Source organism: Cydia amplana, chromosome 16 (genome assembly GCF_948474715.1).
Source record: "Cydia amplana chromosome 16, ilCydAmpl1.1, whole genome shotgun sequence".
Classification (NCBI taxonomy): Eukaryota; Metazoa; Arthropoda; class Insecta; order Lepidoptera; family Tortricidae; genus Cydia; species Cydia amplana.
The window spans coordinates 13283032-13299003 of record NC_086084.1 but is presented as its reverse complement, the minus strand read 5'-3'; the positions used below and the strand labels follow the sequence as shown (position 1 = coordinate 13299003).

General features: G+C 37.9%; 2 protein-coding genes across 2 annotated transcripts in view; one reads left to right on the top strand and one right to left on the bottom strand.

Annotated features, from left to right (window-relative positions):
- LOC134655123 (sodium/potassium/calcium exchanger Nckx30C) overlaps positions 1–15972 on the bottom strand; it is a 106519-nt gene that overhangs the window by 68361 nt on the left and 22186 nt on the right. Inside the window, exon 2 of the mRNA XM_063510583.1 lies at positions 14670–14693. Within this exon, the coding sequence (XP_063366653.1) occupies positions 14670–14693 (24 nt within the window). The remainder of the gene's footprint in view (positions 1–14669; positions 14694–15972) is intronic.
- LOC134655080 (uncharacterized) lies at positions 2507–4323 on the top strand. Its single transcript, XM_063510542.1, has 2 exons — positions 2507–2605; positions 2928–4323. Exons 1-2 carry the CDS (start codon positions 2596–2598, stop codon positions 4145–4147), a joined length of 1230 nt encoding a protein of 409 aa, XP_063366612.1. The 5' UTR covers positions 2507–2595; the 3' UTR covers positions 4148–4323.

Here is a 15972-nt window from a genome sequence, read left to right as displayed (position 1 = left end):
AGACAATTTACGCACACACTTGCATTTCATTTTTGGTCACACTTTTGAAGATTGACAGTTGTTCTTGTTCATCTAATTCTATGGGAAATTCGAAACAGGGTCATACGACGCCGCGCGCAACGTAATGGCCATTGCGTGGGCTATTTTCTATCTCAATTACATTGAATATAAAACCTGCTTATGATTAAAATATGTTGCTCGTCAAATTCCTCGGCTATATTACTTATATTACTAGCTTTGTTTTATACTATGTAGTGATGAAGCAGAGACTTTTTACATATAGATTTTTGTATCCGCCTGTGTACATCTCTATTGCACTCTTGCGTATTCGAGCGATAGAGAGGCGGATAACGAAATTTCGATTTTCGTGTTTAGCGGTAGGCCCTTAGGATCGGGCAGTGATTAATTACCATACAAAGTTAATTTATTCTTTTGAGCGGTAACGGGCCTAATGCGCCACAACATTTGCTGCGATTGGCATTAAAGATTACTTTGTAGGAATAGTAGTACTTAGTTTGTGTGTCTATGGATAATTTATTTTCTACAAAAACGTTTTAAAAGCTCACTTTTCTTCTAACAAACTAATAGTTGTTTCAATTGGCGTTTTCTACAAACTGAATAATATTTAAAATAGCAATAATTAGCTATTTGAATAAACTTAGCAGAAGTCAACTTAACTGATAACTACGAAACTGATTTTTGAACGTAAAAGGCCGTTATTCACCGAGTTTCGGCCGGGAAGTGCTCCAGCCCGGACATTCTTCCGTCAGTCAGCTATCAGCAAGGCCCCTTATCTCTACCTCCACAAACTTCAACCTTAACTCCAAAACCGCAAGGTTACAACTCAAACGACACCATCAACTTGATTGAGAGCACACGCGAATTCCAACCTTGAGTCTACCATCGGAAAGTTCAATTCAGAAAAACTAAGCATTTTAATAATGTAAGGAACACGCAAAATTCGTCCTTGAGAGCCATCACATCTAAAAACGGAAAGAATGCAATCAAATTTCAACTTTGACATTAACGGTGTAAGATGCAATTTGAAACTAGCAAATGTAATTTTAAATGCTGTAGGTGCATTTCTATTTGCTGTAAAGAATTGTTGGCGCAAGCTAGATTCAACTTTAAAAACATAGGGGGAAGGTTGTTTTTAGTTGAATTGTAATTTTGTAAAGATGCTACAGCAGAGAACTTAAGTTTTACAGAATGCGGTTTCATGAATAAAATCTTGCTTGGCTCGGAGTTCAAAGTGTCTCTTATTTATTATTGAAATAGAGATAGCAGTTTTCGGTCTTCTTTTATGCTATAATATGTATTAAACATAAAGGAAAACGGCTTGTACAGATTAGAAAACCCAATTACAATTATTTGTGAGCTTTAAAGGATACGTCTGAACCATCTCTGAACAATGAGATACTGTATTTTTGGGCCGGATATTTAACTTATTAAAAAGGCAACCGCATTTCTGATTTTCGTGTCATGTTTCCAAAACAACTCAAAATGTGCGGCTAACAGATATAACAATACATAAGACTATCCCGTTCTGTCAGTTATCCCCACCACTCATGCCCAATACAGTTATACTAGATTCATGATAAAATATCAAGAGTGCGACCAAGTGCGACCAACACGACCAACATCGGCTAGGATGTCAAGCGTCATTGAAACTATTAAATTCAGTTATAATATGTGATATTATGCGATATGTGATTGTGATTACGTAAATTATTTGTTTTTAACAAGCTTTTATTAGGTCGACCTGTATGTAGGTAACTAACATGTAATGGAATCTTGCATGTTAAATTTGATCATCTTCCCGGTTTCCGATTGAGCTGAAATTTTGCATACACATGTAAGTCGGGTGACAATGCAATATTATGGTACCATCGAGCTGATCTGATGATGGAGACAGGAGGTGGTCATGAACTCTGTGATGAAACAACGCAACCTAATTGTGTTAGGGGTTTTTAGAATTGTCTCGATGAGTATTAGTTGTCTGTCGTAAGAAAAGTACAGTCAGCGATAAAAGCTTGTACCAAAAATAAAAATTTTGACAAAAACTTATTGTAACAGTGTATTCCAAGATATAGATGGTCAAATCAATTTGTCAGTAAATAGGAACAAAGAAAACTATACTCATCATTTTCTTTTGGGTGATAGTACATACTAGTGTAAGACAAAGACTCTCTCTGTCTATGTTTGAAATAAGACAGTCCTTTGATACACTATATAATCAGTGATTATTAATCACCCAACGTATCCCTTAAATCCTATACATATCATATATTATAGGTACTACTCATTGCCAAATAGCAAAGAGAAAAGAGTGTAGGTAGATTATCTTTGGTAGAAGGTACTCGACTTATACTTATAAATACAACCTTTTTGATTAAATATGATATCTTCAAATTCACACTTTGGCTGTGGCTGTAAATCTTGTTTCCACGACGACTGTCAATGTCAATTGCAAAATAAATACTAATTGACAATTTGTAAGACTACTTACTTATATTATTTTATTAGTTGTACTTGATTTAGTAATAATTTTCGGTGTTGCGTTGTTATACAAATAAAGTGAAAGAAACTTTATACATGGCACCAGGTAATTAAATATTAAGCAATAAATTGTTATTCTATAACCGACTATGTTTTCTTAACCGACTTCAAAAAGAGGAGGAGGTTATCAAATGGACAATATTTTTCTTTAAGTATGTTTGTTACCTCACAATTCCGTCATTTGGGAACGAATTTTGAATTAATTTTTGTTTAAGATTTAAAGTTTACTGCATTGACTTCAGGTATATCAGTTGTAGCGTCTTAAAATGGATAGGTACTTAACATTTTATTTCATCATTTCTGAAGTCTGATTTATTAAGGTTTGATTACAATACTTTACAGTTACACTTACACTGTTTATTTCACAGATTTTCCAGCAAAGGAGATTAACGGTATAAATTTAGAAAATTACTATCCTAGTCAACGGTGTTGTAACTCGGTGTCTTATATTCATAAGAAATTCTTCAACAACTCTAAGGAAACGGTTCCTGTTGTTAGTCAAAATACTGACAAACCTGATTTAAAAATTATAGATCGCAAGAAAACAAGACATAAAATACCTAAACAAAATAAAGGAAACAAAACTGAGAAGGATGTTGATGAAACCAGCGTATGTAACGACGAAGTTTTAGGACAGACTATAAGATTCGCAAAAAATATAGTCCCTATAGTCATTCCTCCGAGCGCCAACGATAGGTCTCCTGTTTACTATACTATAAAAACCTCAAGAAAATCAAGGCTCAGGAATAATAAGTCGGGAGATTATCCTGTCACCCAGGATTCTAAGACGTACAGAAAGCAACAAGAAAAGAAAATTATCGAAACATTTCGTAAAGAAAATTTCAAAAGCCAGACAGAGAGTTTCAGTCATGAATCTATTAGCAGATCGTCTGTAGAAAATATAGTCATCAGCCAATCTCTTAACAGTTCTGTTTCTGAATTATCTGCGAGAAAAGTAAGAAAATCGCGTCATAGTGAAAAAAGATTGAATAGATCTCATGTTGCCGCATCTGAATCTTTGGAGGCTTTAGCTACTGAACTATTGCAAACATCCGGTGAAGCTAAGATAAAAATTCATCTCATGGATGACACGGCTAAAGATCTTTTCTATGAATCCATCCGTAATCCAGTCATAGAAGCGATCAGAGAATCCGTAGCAGAAATAATGTATTCCAAGGAAGAAGAATCTAAAACTGTGCATAGATATGTGCAATATAACAATCAGAAGTTAGATAATATTTTAGATAAACTAGCATGCATTGAAAAAAGATTAGATAGTGCTGAAACGAAAGTTAAAATACGTAAAGAAAGATATAAAGCGTCCGCTCTTGAAGAAATAGGTGAGGATATGGCAGAGGGGAATGAGGATTCTGAAGATGAAATGGCTATTGTTTACAACACTGAAGAAAAACGGAAAGGCAGGTGCGCTAGTGGTATAGTTAGACTTAATCCTTTACAGATAATAAAAGAAGCAAGCCCTTGTAGTGGTGATGGAGAAGTAATAACTCAAAAGGCAGCTCCTACAATTTCATCGCGTCCCGACAAAATTCCCACTAGGTACTGCTGGACAGATTCCGCCAACCAATAAAGTTGGTTGATATTAAAAAAGTTTGTTTTTGTGTGAAATAACGAGTATAGTTGATGTCGACATTCGTCTGGGGCATGCCGAGCGCACGGGTTGATTTTTCAAGGGTTGTGAACAGTTTGAAGAAGTACTTTTATTTGTAGAATATTTCTCTTTTGCATGGCTGTTGCGGATATACCTCTTAAAGGTTACATACAGGTATAGCAACTTTCGCCTGCGCTTGTTAAGCCCTTGCTACACGGTCGCCGACAAGCCCCTCAGACCGCGTGGCCTTGGTCTGGACGGACCGTGTAGACAGTTGTTTCCAACAAAATTTGACCAAAACTGACCAAGGACAGACCAAGGTCAGACGGTTAGAAGGCTTGTCGCCGACCGTGTAGCAAGGGCTTTAGATTTGGTGAACTTATTAAATATTGTAGCATAAAGTAGTCAAACAAGTCGTTTTTAGGGTTCCGTACCCAAAGGGTAAAAACGGGACCCTATTACTAAGACTCCGCTGTCCGTCCGTCCGTCCGTCCGTCCGTCTGTCACCAGGCTGTATCTCACGAACCGTGATAGACACTTGAAATTTTCACAGATGATGTATTTCTGTTGCCGCTATAACAACAAATACTAAAAACAGAATAAAATAAAGATTTAAGTGGGGCTCCCATACAACAAACGTGATTTTTGACCGAAGTTAAGCAACGTCGGGCGGGGTTAGTACTTGGATGGGTGACCGTTTTTAGGGTTTTTTGCTTGTTTTTTGTTGATGGTGCGGAACCCTCCGTGCGCGATTCCGACTCGCACTTGGCCGGTTTTTTTTTTGTTTTTTCTCGAATCTAGTTAATTGGTTCAGGACACCAGTAAAAAGTATATTCTATGACATATTAGGGACTAAAAATTCTGTATGGGATAGCTATGAGTGATTCGCCAAGCTATCGGCATTAAGTAAGATTTTTTTTCTTTTTTCTAAACTCCCTAGCGTAAACTCAAATCATAAATTAAATCATTCACAAAACACGTATGCTGAAACGTTGTAAAACAGATTCGGTACGTAATTATTTACGTACCATTGGGGAAGAGGCTCGCGTGCCGTGGGCGGTCGATACGGCACTAATAACCAACCGGCTCTTGCCCGATTACCGCACATGCGTTCAAGGTTCGCGTTTGCATCCTGCAAAAACTGTGAAGGCCAACAATGTTGTTTCTTCCTAATTGGTCTAATAGGGCATTTATACTTAGTCAAGCAAATCTTGTCAGTAGAAAAAGGCGGAAAAATTGAAAAATCGCGGGTTAGCAACACCACGTTTGAATTGTTCGAAAATCGTGTATTATTATATCTTATCTTGAAACTGTTTTGTTTACATTTCATCGTTGTTCGATGTACATTGCTGCTTTTTGTTTGTTTCCTAGGGACACCATACTTTAGTTTGCTTTACATTGCTACTGACATATCCGGCTTGACAGACTATAATTGCTACATTAGTCAGGAGTCAAGACACATCTGTGATCGATGCAGCAAGAAATGCCGATCTGCTATTGGTCTATATAGTCATCGCAGTCGATGTAGGTTTTAGACTACCTCCTCAAAATATCTCTTTAGTAAAGTCTGTTTTTTTATTCCGTAGACTGAAATGACAGTTAATAGTATGAACATGAAATGTCATTTCATACTATTAACTGTCATTTCAGTCTACCGAATAAAAAAATAGACTTTAGCTGCAACTATCATCTGCAAAGATCCTGTGGCCAATGATGATGATACAAAAATCTTATTTATTTTAATGCAAGACACCGCACCTCTTAAGTATTTCGAACGATTTCAATAGACTAGAAAGCAGAAAACAGTAGCCGTTAGTTTATTCGATATATGCGAGATTATAATATACTCGAGCCCCATTCCGACATACGATATTATTAGTTTAGGACGCAAAGTGCCAGTTGCAGGCCCCCGTCATTACAATTTCTTGCCGAGCACGGGCGAGTCGAGGGCTAATGCCAACTTACATTGGTGAGAACTCGAGTTTAAATTAAAAGAACTCGATTTAATTTTACGAAACTGCAATACATAAGTCAGTCATGTCAGTTCACAGTACAGATGTAGTGCATAATTGTTTGCCTTCCTACTTTCTTGGAAACGTTCGTACCTATTTCTCATGCTACTTCAATCAACCTCAGTTTTGTATCGAGATTAGTCAGTCTCCCGGTTACGGTCGGCCAACAACGAGTACATTCATAAAGCTTGACCAGTAATACATATATGATCATTGTCAAGAGGGCGCTGTTATTCTCATGTATAGGGTGACAGTTCAGTATAATATGAAAAAATTAGTTCCAGTGAAATTCCGCAACATGGCGCGTAATCAGGCCAGGCTTTACATTGGCTTAGATAAATGTACCTATGGGCAGTGGGGAGACACTCTTGACTTCGAGCATTCTCGGCTCCGTTCGGCTCAGCATTGCTCCGAGCAATTATTAGGGTTGGCACAACTTAACGTCCCTTTGCTTGCACGACCACAGATACGATAATGACTAAAATTTTGACAACCCCAAAATGGCCGAAAGGGATAGTGCCATAAGTTAGAAAGGATAATCATGATTCGACCCTGAATCGTTGTCAAACTTCGGTTTTGTAGGAAGTGTCCTTTCTGTACGGTAGTACTCTTATTTATTCTGTGGTACCTATGGCGTCGGAACCCGGTGTTGCTCGAAGGTGCATGCGTTCCTTGGCCCTCACGTAATAAGTTCTCGCTCGTCATTCCTCTTGCGATGCCTGTAAGCTTCACGAATAGGCAACTGGCAACGATTCGGGGAATGTATTGATTAATGACACAGCCGGGCTATGCTATGCCGACAATGCTTTGTCTGCAAACGGACGGACAAACCTGGCGATTAATCTGTCGATATTCTGTATTACGGTTCACTCTAAACTATTTAGGCCACCCAATATATATATTGTTTTCTAATGTATAAACGTTATAGATTTTTAGTCGTAAATTTATATGAATGATAAAAAACTAGGTACTATGGTGCACCGGTTTAAGAAAAATCTCCGTTTCCAGGAGACTCGGGTCATAAAAATCGACGAGTTACAATAACCTCCACCCTCCACTAATATCTTGCACAGTAAAGTTCATTGGGATAACTTCGAAAGCGGGTTAATTTTGAAAATCTAGCGATTCCACTAACCACCCAGAACCCAGAACATACCTACGTAACCAGATAAGCATACGTTGGAAACACAATACGCAATTGCAAGACTTCTCGAACCACGGCATCTTGATTTATGTTGCTACAGTAGAAACTGCTTCTATATATAGGTACTTAAGCCTGACCAGGAATATATGATCACGCGCCATATTGCGGAATTCCACTAAAACAATTTTTTTCATACTATACTAAACTGTCACCCTATACATGAGAATAACAGCGCCCTCTCTATTAATATACTTGGTCAACCAAATCTTGACAGTAAAAAAAGGCGCGAAATTCAAATTTTCTATAGGACGATATCCCTTCGCGCCTACATTTTTCAAATTTACCGCCTTTTTCTACTGACAAGATTTGGTTGACCATCTATAGTTTAGTAGACATTGCCAGTAATCGAATTTGAACTATCGTGTTACGGTTAAACTCAAGCCGTATCCAGACGAGCTGGGCAAATCGACCGATTTGATCAGGAAAATAATTGGCGCCAATCTCATCTAGCGTCCACACGTACACAATTTAATCACCAATTTGCATTCCATAGATACCTACTAACTTCGAAAATTGGTAGGTCCTGTATTTTGTGTCCGCACTTGCTGATTTGATTGGGGAATCAAATTGGCGTTTACGTCCGCACGGCCTGACCCGATCGGACAATTTCATCAGATTGGCGAAAAATTGTCTCGTCAGACTCCACCACGTCAGAAACACGACGTAAAATTTGCGTAATGATATTTATTGCCAATATTCAAAATTAACCCGCGCTCGTACTTCTCCCAATGCACATTAAACGTATTTTTTATAGAAATTGGACGTATACCACCTCCACTTTTTGTCATTGCAAAACGTTTGCATAGTTATGTAGCTAAGTCCGAACTTAAAAAACTTAGACCCCTTTTTTATTATAGTCGTTAAACTAACAAATATCCCGTTATTTATATTATGACCACAGAAATCTCCACCTTAATTGCTGTTGCCCGCTGCCCAAATACAGAGTGTTGACGGACACACACACGTGGACAAATGTTTGTACATACATAACGAAAATATTTACTCTCATAGCGAGCTGAGGTTGAGGCATTTTATCGTGCCATGGGAATGTGATTACGGGTTTTATAGTGTGAAAATTTAGACTTGGATCAATTTGTGATATTGTGTTTTCTAAGAAAACTAAGGTCTAAATAAATATTAATCGTTGAAGCACTTTATGAATGTTAAGGCCCCAGTACACAATGGGCCATCGCCGGCCAGTCCAAGGGACGCAGCCATGCGGTAGAATGAGATAGCAATATCACTTGCTCCCTCTAACGCATAAATGTGTCCCCCAGAATGGCCCACGCTGGCCCATTGTGTACTGGGGCCTTAAGTGGAAGCAAAATATTAAAAACTAGATAGCTGGTCAAGCAGATCTTGTCAGTAGAAAAAGGCGGCAAATTTGAAAAATGTGATATCGTCCCATAGAAAATTTGAATTTCGCGCCTTTTTTTACTGACAAGATTTGCTTGACCAGCTATAGGTACTAAATTAAATATTTAGCAATTATGCCAAAAACCAAATATTATTATGCCAAATTATTGATTATTATTTTTTATTATGTATAAATGATTGATTGAAAGATGCCTTACATCATTTTCATTTTGGAAAAGAGCTGATACCTACTCTTCCAACTCCTTTATCGATTTTCTTACTTTCTATCTATATATACAAGGGGTATTCAAAATATTCTCGGTATGAGAATGAAAACAAACAAGTACGAAAAGTTTGATATTTTTATTTTTCAATATACTCCCCCCCTATGTTCATACACTTAAAAGATCGATCAATTATTTTTTTTTAATCCCTCGTAAAAATATTTTTTATCTTTCGTGTAAAAATGCTCCTCCACTGCCGCCTTCAATGCTTCATCGTCAGAAAATTTATTTCCACGCAGATCCTTTTTAAGATTGGGGAGCAAAAAGAAGTCGCTGGGGGCTAAGTCCGGACTATACGGTGGGTGAGTAACAGTTTTAAACCCACATTCAACAATAGCTGCCTTGGCAATATGAGCAGTATGGACGGGGGCGTTGTCATGCAGAAGCAGAATACCTTTGGTTAACTTTCCTCGCCTCTTTTCTTTAATTACATCCTTTAATTGACGTAGAATGTTAGCGTAGTACTGTCCTGTGATATTTACACCTTTTTCTTTATAATCGATTAGTAATACTCCTTCACAATCCCAAAATATCGTGGCCATGACCTTGCCAGCTGAAGGGATGACCTTGAACTTCTTGGGATGAGCTGAACCCTTAATGTGCCACTGCATGGACTCTTGTTTACTCTCTGGGTCATAATGATGAACCCAGGTTTCATCTCCAGTAACTATTATTTGCAGCACCTCATCAGGATTTTCACCGCACAGGTCAATAAAATCGGAACAACAAGCTACACGCATGTCTTTTTGAAGCCGAGTCAGCATTCGCGGAACCCATCTTGCACTTACTTTTGACATATTAAGATGGTCATGTATAATATCATGTACGGTACCAATAGAGAGATTGGTTACTTGTGCTATAGATTTTACCTTCACTCGACCATCTTCCAATATAAGTTTTTCCACTTTATCAATATTTTCATGTGAAGTAGCTACTACAGGCCGGCCAGGTCTAGGGTCATCTTCAATACTCTCCCTTCCGCGTTTAAACTCGCTTGACCACTTTTGAATGGTAGATAAAGAAGGAGCAGACTCACGGTAAACACAATCCATTTCCTCTTTTATGGTTTTTTGATTTTTACCCTGTTTTGTCAAGAATTTTATCACGCATCGATGTTCTAATTTAGTTAACATTGTCAATTCGCACATGATGTTCATGTTTGTTCAGCAATTGCAGAAAAACAAAAGACTATCTCGGTTCGAATTATACTTTTTTTTAATGTCAATGAACAAACCTCAGCGGCCAGTAACGAAAGAAATTTTAGAAGAGGTCGTAAGATATCAATACCGAGAATATTTTGAACGCCCCTCGTAATAGGTATCTAAAATTTGTAGACGATTTACACACGCAATTTCATGTTAAAACAAGCTATTCGAAGCACGATCATCGTGAGAAAGCAATACGCAGTACCTATGGTGGCGTAGCAACTAAAACTGCAAGTCAGCCATCGCGCCAATGATTAATTTGCCCCAAATATCGTGGTTGGCCTTATTTCCCTTCTGCAGTTCATATCGCTCGAACATGCAAGAGTGATAGAGAAGCAGATACTTAAAGAAATTTCGTTTTTGTGTTTCGCGGTAGGCCCTCAGTATGTGCTAGTAGCGCTCTCTACGCAAAGTTTTGCGCAATGTTCCCTATTAAAGCTGGTCAAGCAAATCTTGTCAGTAAAAAAAAAGCGGCCAAGTGCGAGTCGGACTCGCCCATGAAGGGTTCCGTATTTAGGCGATTTAAGACGTATAAAAAAAAACTACTTACTAGATCTCGTTCAAACCAATTTTCGGTGGAAGTTTACATGGTAATGTACATCATATATTTTTTTTAGTTTTATCATTCTCTTATTTTAGAAGTTACAGGGGGGGGGACACACATTTTACCACTTTGGAAGTGTCTCTCGCGCAAACTATTCAGTTTAGAAAAAAATGATATTAGAAACCTCAATATCATTTTTGAAGACCTATCCATAGATACCTCACACGTATGGGTTTGATGAAAAAAAAAATTTTGAGTTTCAGTTCGAAGTATGGGGAACCCCAAAAATTTATTGTTTCTTTTCTATTTTTGTGTGAAAATCTTAATGCGGTTCACAGAATACATCTACTTACCAAGTTTCAACAGTATAGTTCTTATAGTTTCGGAGAAAAGTGGCTGTGACATACGGACGGACAGACAGACGGAGACGGACAGACAGACAGACATGACGAATCTATAAGGGTTCCGTTTTTTGCCATTTGGCTACGGAACCCTAAAAAGGCGCGAAATTCAAATTTTCTATGGGGCTATATTCCTTCGCGCCTACATTTTTCAAATTTGCCGCCTTTTTCTACTGACAAGATCTGCTTGACCAGCTATATCAAATTAAGGTATAGGTATTATGTTCTTTAAAACAACTCTTTAGTCAAGCAACTTTCATGAGAATCATTCAAAATGGGACAAAATAATTATATTCCCTGACTCGTTCGGAGTAGGTTTTGAACACTTGTATCACAATAGTAGTTTATGCAACAGTGATATAATAAGGGTTCTTAAAATTCAAGGGTCGAAGTTACAAAACGAGACGTAGTCGAGTTTTGTAAAAAAAGACCCGAGAATTTTAAGAACCAATTATGAGCTGTTGCATACATTACTTTTTCTATGACAGCTGCAGCAAAAAAAAAAAAAAAAAGTTATTATTAAAAAAAAAAAGAGTTATTATTTAAAAAAAATTGACTTATTATTTAAAAAAAAAAGAGTTATTATTGTAAATGAAAACATACCTCTTTCAATCAAGATGATCGGAACTTGTATCTTTAAAAAAAATAAAGCAGTTGTATTATACTCATAAGATGACTGCTAGCAGTCATCTTATGAGCCTATAGACAAATCATTCAAATGACATTGCTTTAGATATCACTGTCAGTCATTTAATTGACACATTTAAGTGCTGGAGTAGAAAAATAACTATTTTAATACAGCATAATCAACATAGAGTAGAGAATCGAGATTATAGTATTTTATGCAACCGTTGTTTAAGAGGGGTCAAAAAAGGCGAGTGGCGTGAGTAACAATTTGAGGCGAAGCCGAAAATTGTTAATAAAGACGCCACGAGTATTTTTTGACTCAGTTAAACAACGTTGCATACAATACTTTTTCTACGACCAAGCACTTACTTTGAAAAAAAAATGTAAATTTAACAAATATTTTTCATTTAACAAAAATAATACTTTAAACAAGTGGAATCATATAGGACATATATGTAGGTAAACAAACCAAACCCGGCCACCGCGCCCCGCGCCCCACGGCCGGTTGGTCAGCGACACCTTCTTGTAACTCATGAGGCCCTGGTACTTGCTCTTAGTTAAATTACAATTTTGGATTTTTTTTTTCTCGATTTTGGCCACAGTAGCCTATGGAGACTAACAAGCAACGCTAAGCGGTGTTCGTAGTCTATGGATCTTGCTATATTACGGGTGTCACATGGGCGTTTCTACTATAGAACCTAATGAATATTTTGTAAATTGGCAGCAATGCACTTAGTACTCATCTGTCAGAGATGACAATTAAAATTAGGTTGGCAACAATGTATTTCATACAATATTTTTTAAGTGGTGATTACACGAAGTATCGTAAAATTACCAAAAAGATACTGCGTGTATGCACAAATACTTTTTTGGGGAATAGACTAAAGACTTGTCTTGACAACTATAACATAGGGGTTTAAAGGTGTGTGTACGACCTTTTAAATGACAAATAAAGGTACGGGAGTAGAAAAAATAAATTTCGATAGAATGAAACAAAAATTAAGAGAGCGCGACGGACTAATAATCAGGATTATATTTTAATTAACTTCGAATCAAATTGGTTATCTCCGTCATATGCAGCCCTGAGCGGTATATCTGTCTCTTTTCCTCAGGATAATTCACTCAGGCACTCGGGTGCTGATGTGATTGGCAGAATAATGTTATTTTGACAATATCATTTTGAGCTCAGCGCGAAATATTGGTGTCTATTAGGGCTGATTTAGACGGCGCGCGAACTCGCATGCGATTTTAGTTACATTGCGGACTGTTGGTTACGTCCAATTCAAGCGACCAATCAAAGCCCGCAATGTAATGAAACTCGCATGCGAGGTCTCGCATCGCTTAATGAACCCTTAGATTAAGTACTGCGAGTTTTTACCAACCAACGTAGGTAGTATATTTGTTTTACTCCTTACCCCTAGTGTTTTGTACACTGGTTTATTTCCTTCGCCCAAACAAAGTGAATTAAGAAGACATAGAGTGCTCACTCCATACTGATGTATGATGTTACCAAAACTACTATTATTTTCGTAGTCTACATCTAGCGTCAAGTAGCGGAACTATCACTACTGTTACTCGACACTAGATGTCACATGTGTCGCGACTGACGAAAGGTGTATGGCTCAACAGTTTATAACTAATATTATAAGCAGAAGAAGTTGAAAATAGAGTTCCGATTAATCCGGTTATAATATTAGTTGAAAATCGTAGAGCAGTACAGCGGTACTGATAATTCCGCTACTTGACGCTAGATGCCGACTACGAAAATAATTGTCGTTTTGGTAACAAAACTGATGTATAGAGTGAGCACTCTATGTCTTCTTAATTCTCTTTGGCATAAGTTAGATTTCAACAATATTACTTATTTATTTTATTGTATTGATACTAATACAGCTTATACAGCTCCAAACATTTTAGTTCTTGTAAAAACCGTTTCTTCGCGCCACTTGTCTCAAAATACAATTTCTTTATTTACAAAGTTTTCAACAATTCCTTGTTCATTAATAATTCCGTCATTCCCAGATTCCTATTCTCTTTAAATCCGAAATCAAAATCATCAAAATTTGCTGACGCTGCGATCGCCGCCATCTTGAAAGAGCATAGACAAGATGGCGGGAATTTAATTAAAAGCGAAACCTGTCAACGTTTTAATTTAGTAGCTTGTTTTGGGTCCTTGTTGTCATTAAATAAATATCCTAAGATCCTGTTCGTACACGGTGTTACTGTCTTTGTAGACTGTTAGGGGGAAAACAGAGCAATTATACAGACGTGCTTACGGTTTCCACGTTTCCAATTTATTTAGATTTTAGATATACCCATAAATTAATATTCTAACACATATTGGAATAAATTAATCGATTATAGAATAAGTAGTAACGATTTTATACTTGGTCAACCAGATCTTGACAGTAGAAAAAGGCGGCAAATTTGAAAAATGTAGGCGCGAAGGGATATCGTCCCATAGAAAATTTGAATTTCGCGCCTTTTTTTACTGACAAGATTTGGTTGACCAGCTCTATATGCGCATTTCAATAATACTGAGTTTACCGATAATTCCGAGTCAATACTCGAACTCAATACTAACATTACTAACATGAATCGCGATCTTAACACACAGGCGCAGGCAGGGCGCGTCTGCCAAATCTAGAAGCACCTTAAGTCTGTAACAGACTACCGCACCGCACCGCACCTTGGTGCGGTCAAATTATCCCTTTCTCGCTCTAACCTGCCAAGGTCACCACCAAGGCGGTGCTGCGGTAGTCTTTTACGGCGTTTAAGCCAAAAAATACGCCATGCAATGTACAACGCAAAAGCAATAATGAAAGGAATAGGAAAGTGAAAAGTGCTAGTTATAAGGCAATCACTCACCAAAGTTTGAGCGGCGGTCTGGTGCTGGAAAAACAGGCCCAAGTCAGTATAGCCAGTAAAGAAGGGACTTAAAAGATGTCGGAACGTTTGTGCGACAAACGCAGCGTTAAACGCATTGCGTTTACGCAATCATAAGCAAGCCAACTTAACTTAAAAGTCATAACACACTGCCGCACCGCACCGCGACCTTGGTGCGCCGCACCCATAAGTGAGAGCTAGATACAGATATCTCTTTCCCGCTCTCACTTATGGGTGCGGCGCACCGTGGCATTGAACGGTGCGGTAATGTGTTACGGCTATAATTAGTTAAGCAGCCATTCTCAACCTTTTTCGGATTGCAAGGTTATGTATCAATACCAGGAATCACCTGGCGGGCCACCTAAAATGCCCAGAGGGCCACAGGTTGAGCATGGCTGCCTTAGAGCTAGTTATATAGATGACACTTGCGTTTGTCGCATGCGACTAAAGCTGCGTTACACGCACAAACGGACCGACACCTTAACATTAGTCGAAGCACAGAGTGAGTACCTTTCATGATATGGAAACGCACAGAGAACTAGAGAAGCCTAGATCTACGGAACAGCGCATTATACGGACATTTACGCGATTGTGTGAGCAAGACAGCGCTATGCAGGTATATAGCGATGTCCCGCTCGCATACCGGAGCGGCGTGCGGATCCGCATCCAATGTAAAGACCGCCTTATAGGTGAAGTGCTATCCACAGACACTTAATGTACCTAAAACCCTATGTTCACATTGGACCAATCTTGACCGATCTAAAGACCAATCCAAACGGGGCAATTTTACTCAAAACCTGAATAAATTGTCAATTTAATTATATGGTAAAAATTAAATAAAAAAAAAGACATTGACTCGCCGATCCCACTTTTTTTTATATTTATGATCATACTTATTGGCAATTTGATTGTCCCGTCTGGACTGGCCTTAAGGGAGGTATACGTTAAAGGGTAAAATCATTATTAATTTAATATTTAATAATAATAATTGATAAAAAAACACACCGGGGCGATGTGCTAGGTTCTCAATAGACCTCTTCATACATCAACCGCTTATTACGTAGTGTAAAATTTTAGTTACATTTTGTAAACAAGTAAGTAAGAAAAATATTCAAATCAAGGGTGAACAGGCACCTTCTGGGCAGGCTCGCTCCATCGTAGGCCACGTCTTCGCCTCGGCTAGTCTGTGGCCATGAGTAAGCCCATTTATAATATATATAAAAAAGGTCCTATTTTTTTTTGTCAATGTAATGTAATTTTGGGCTATTGACATCCCCAATGTTTA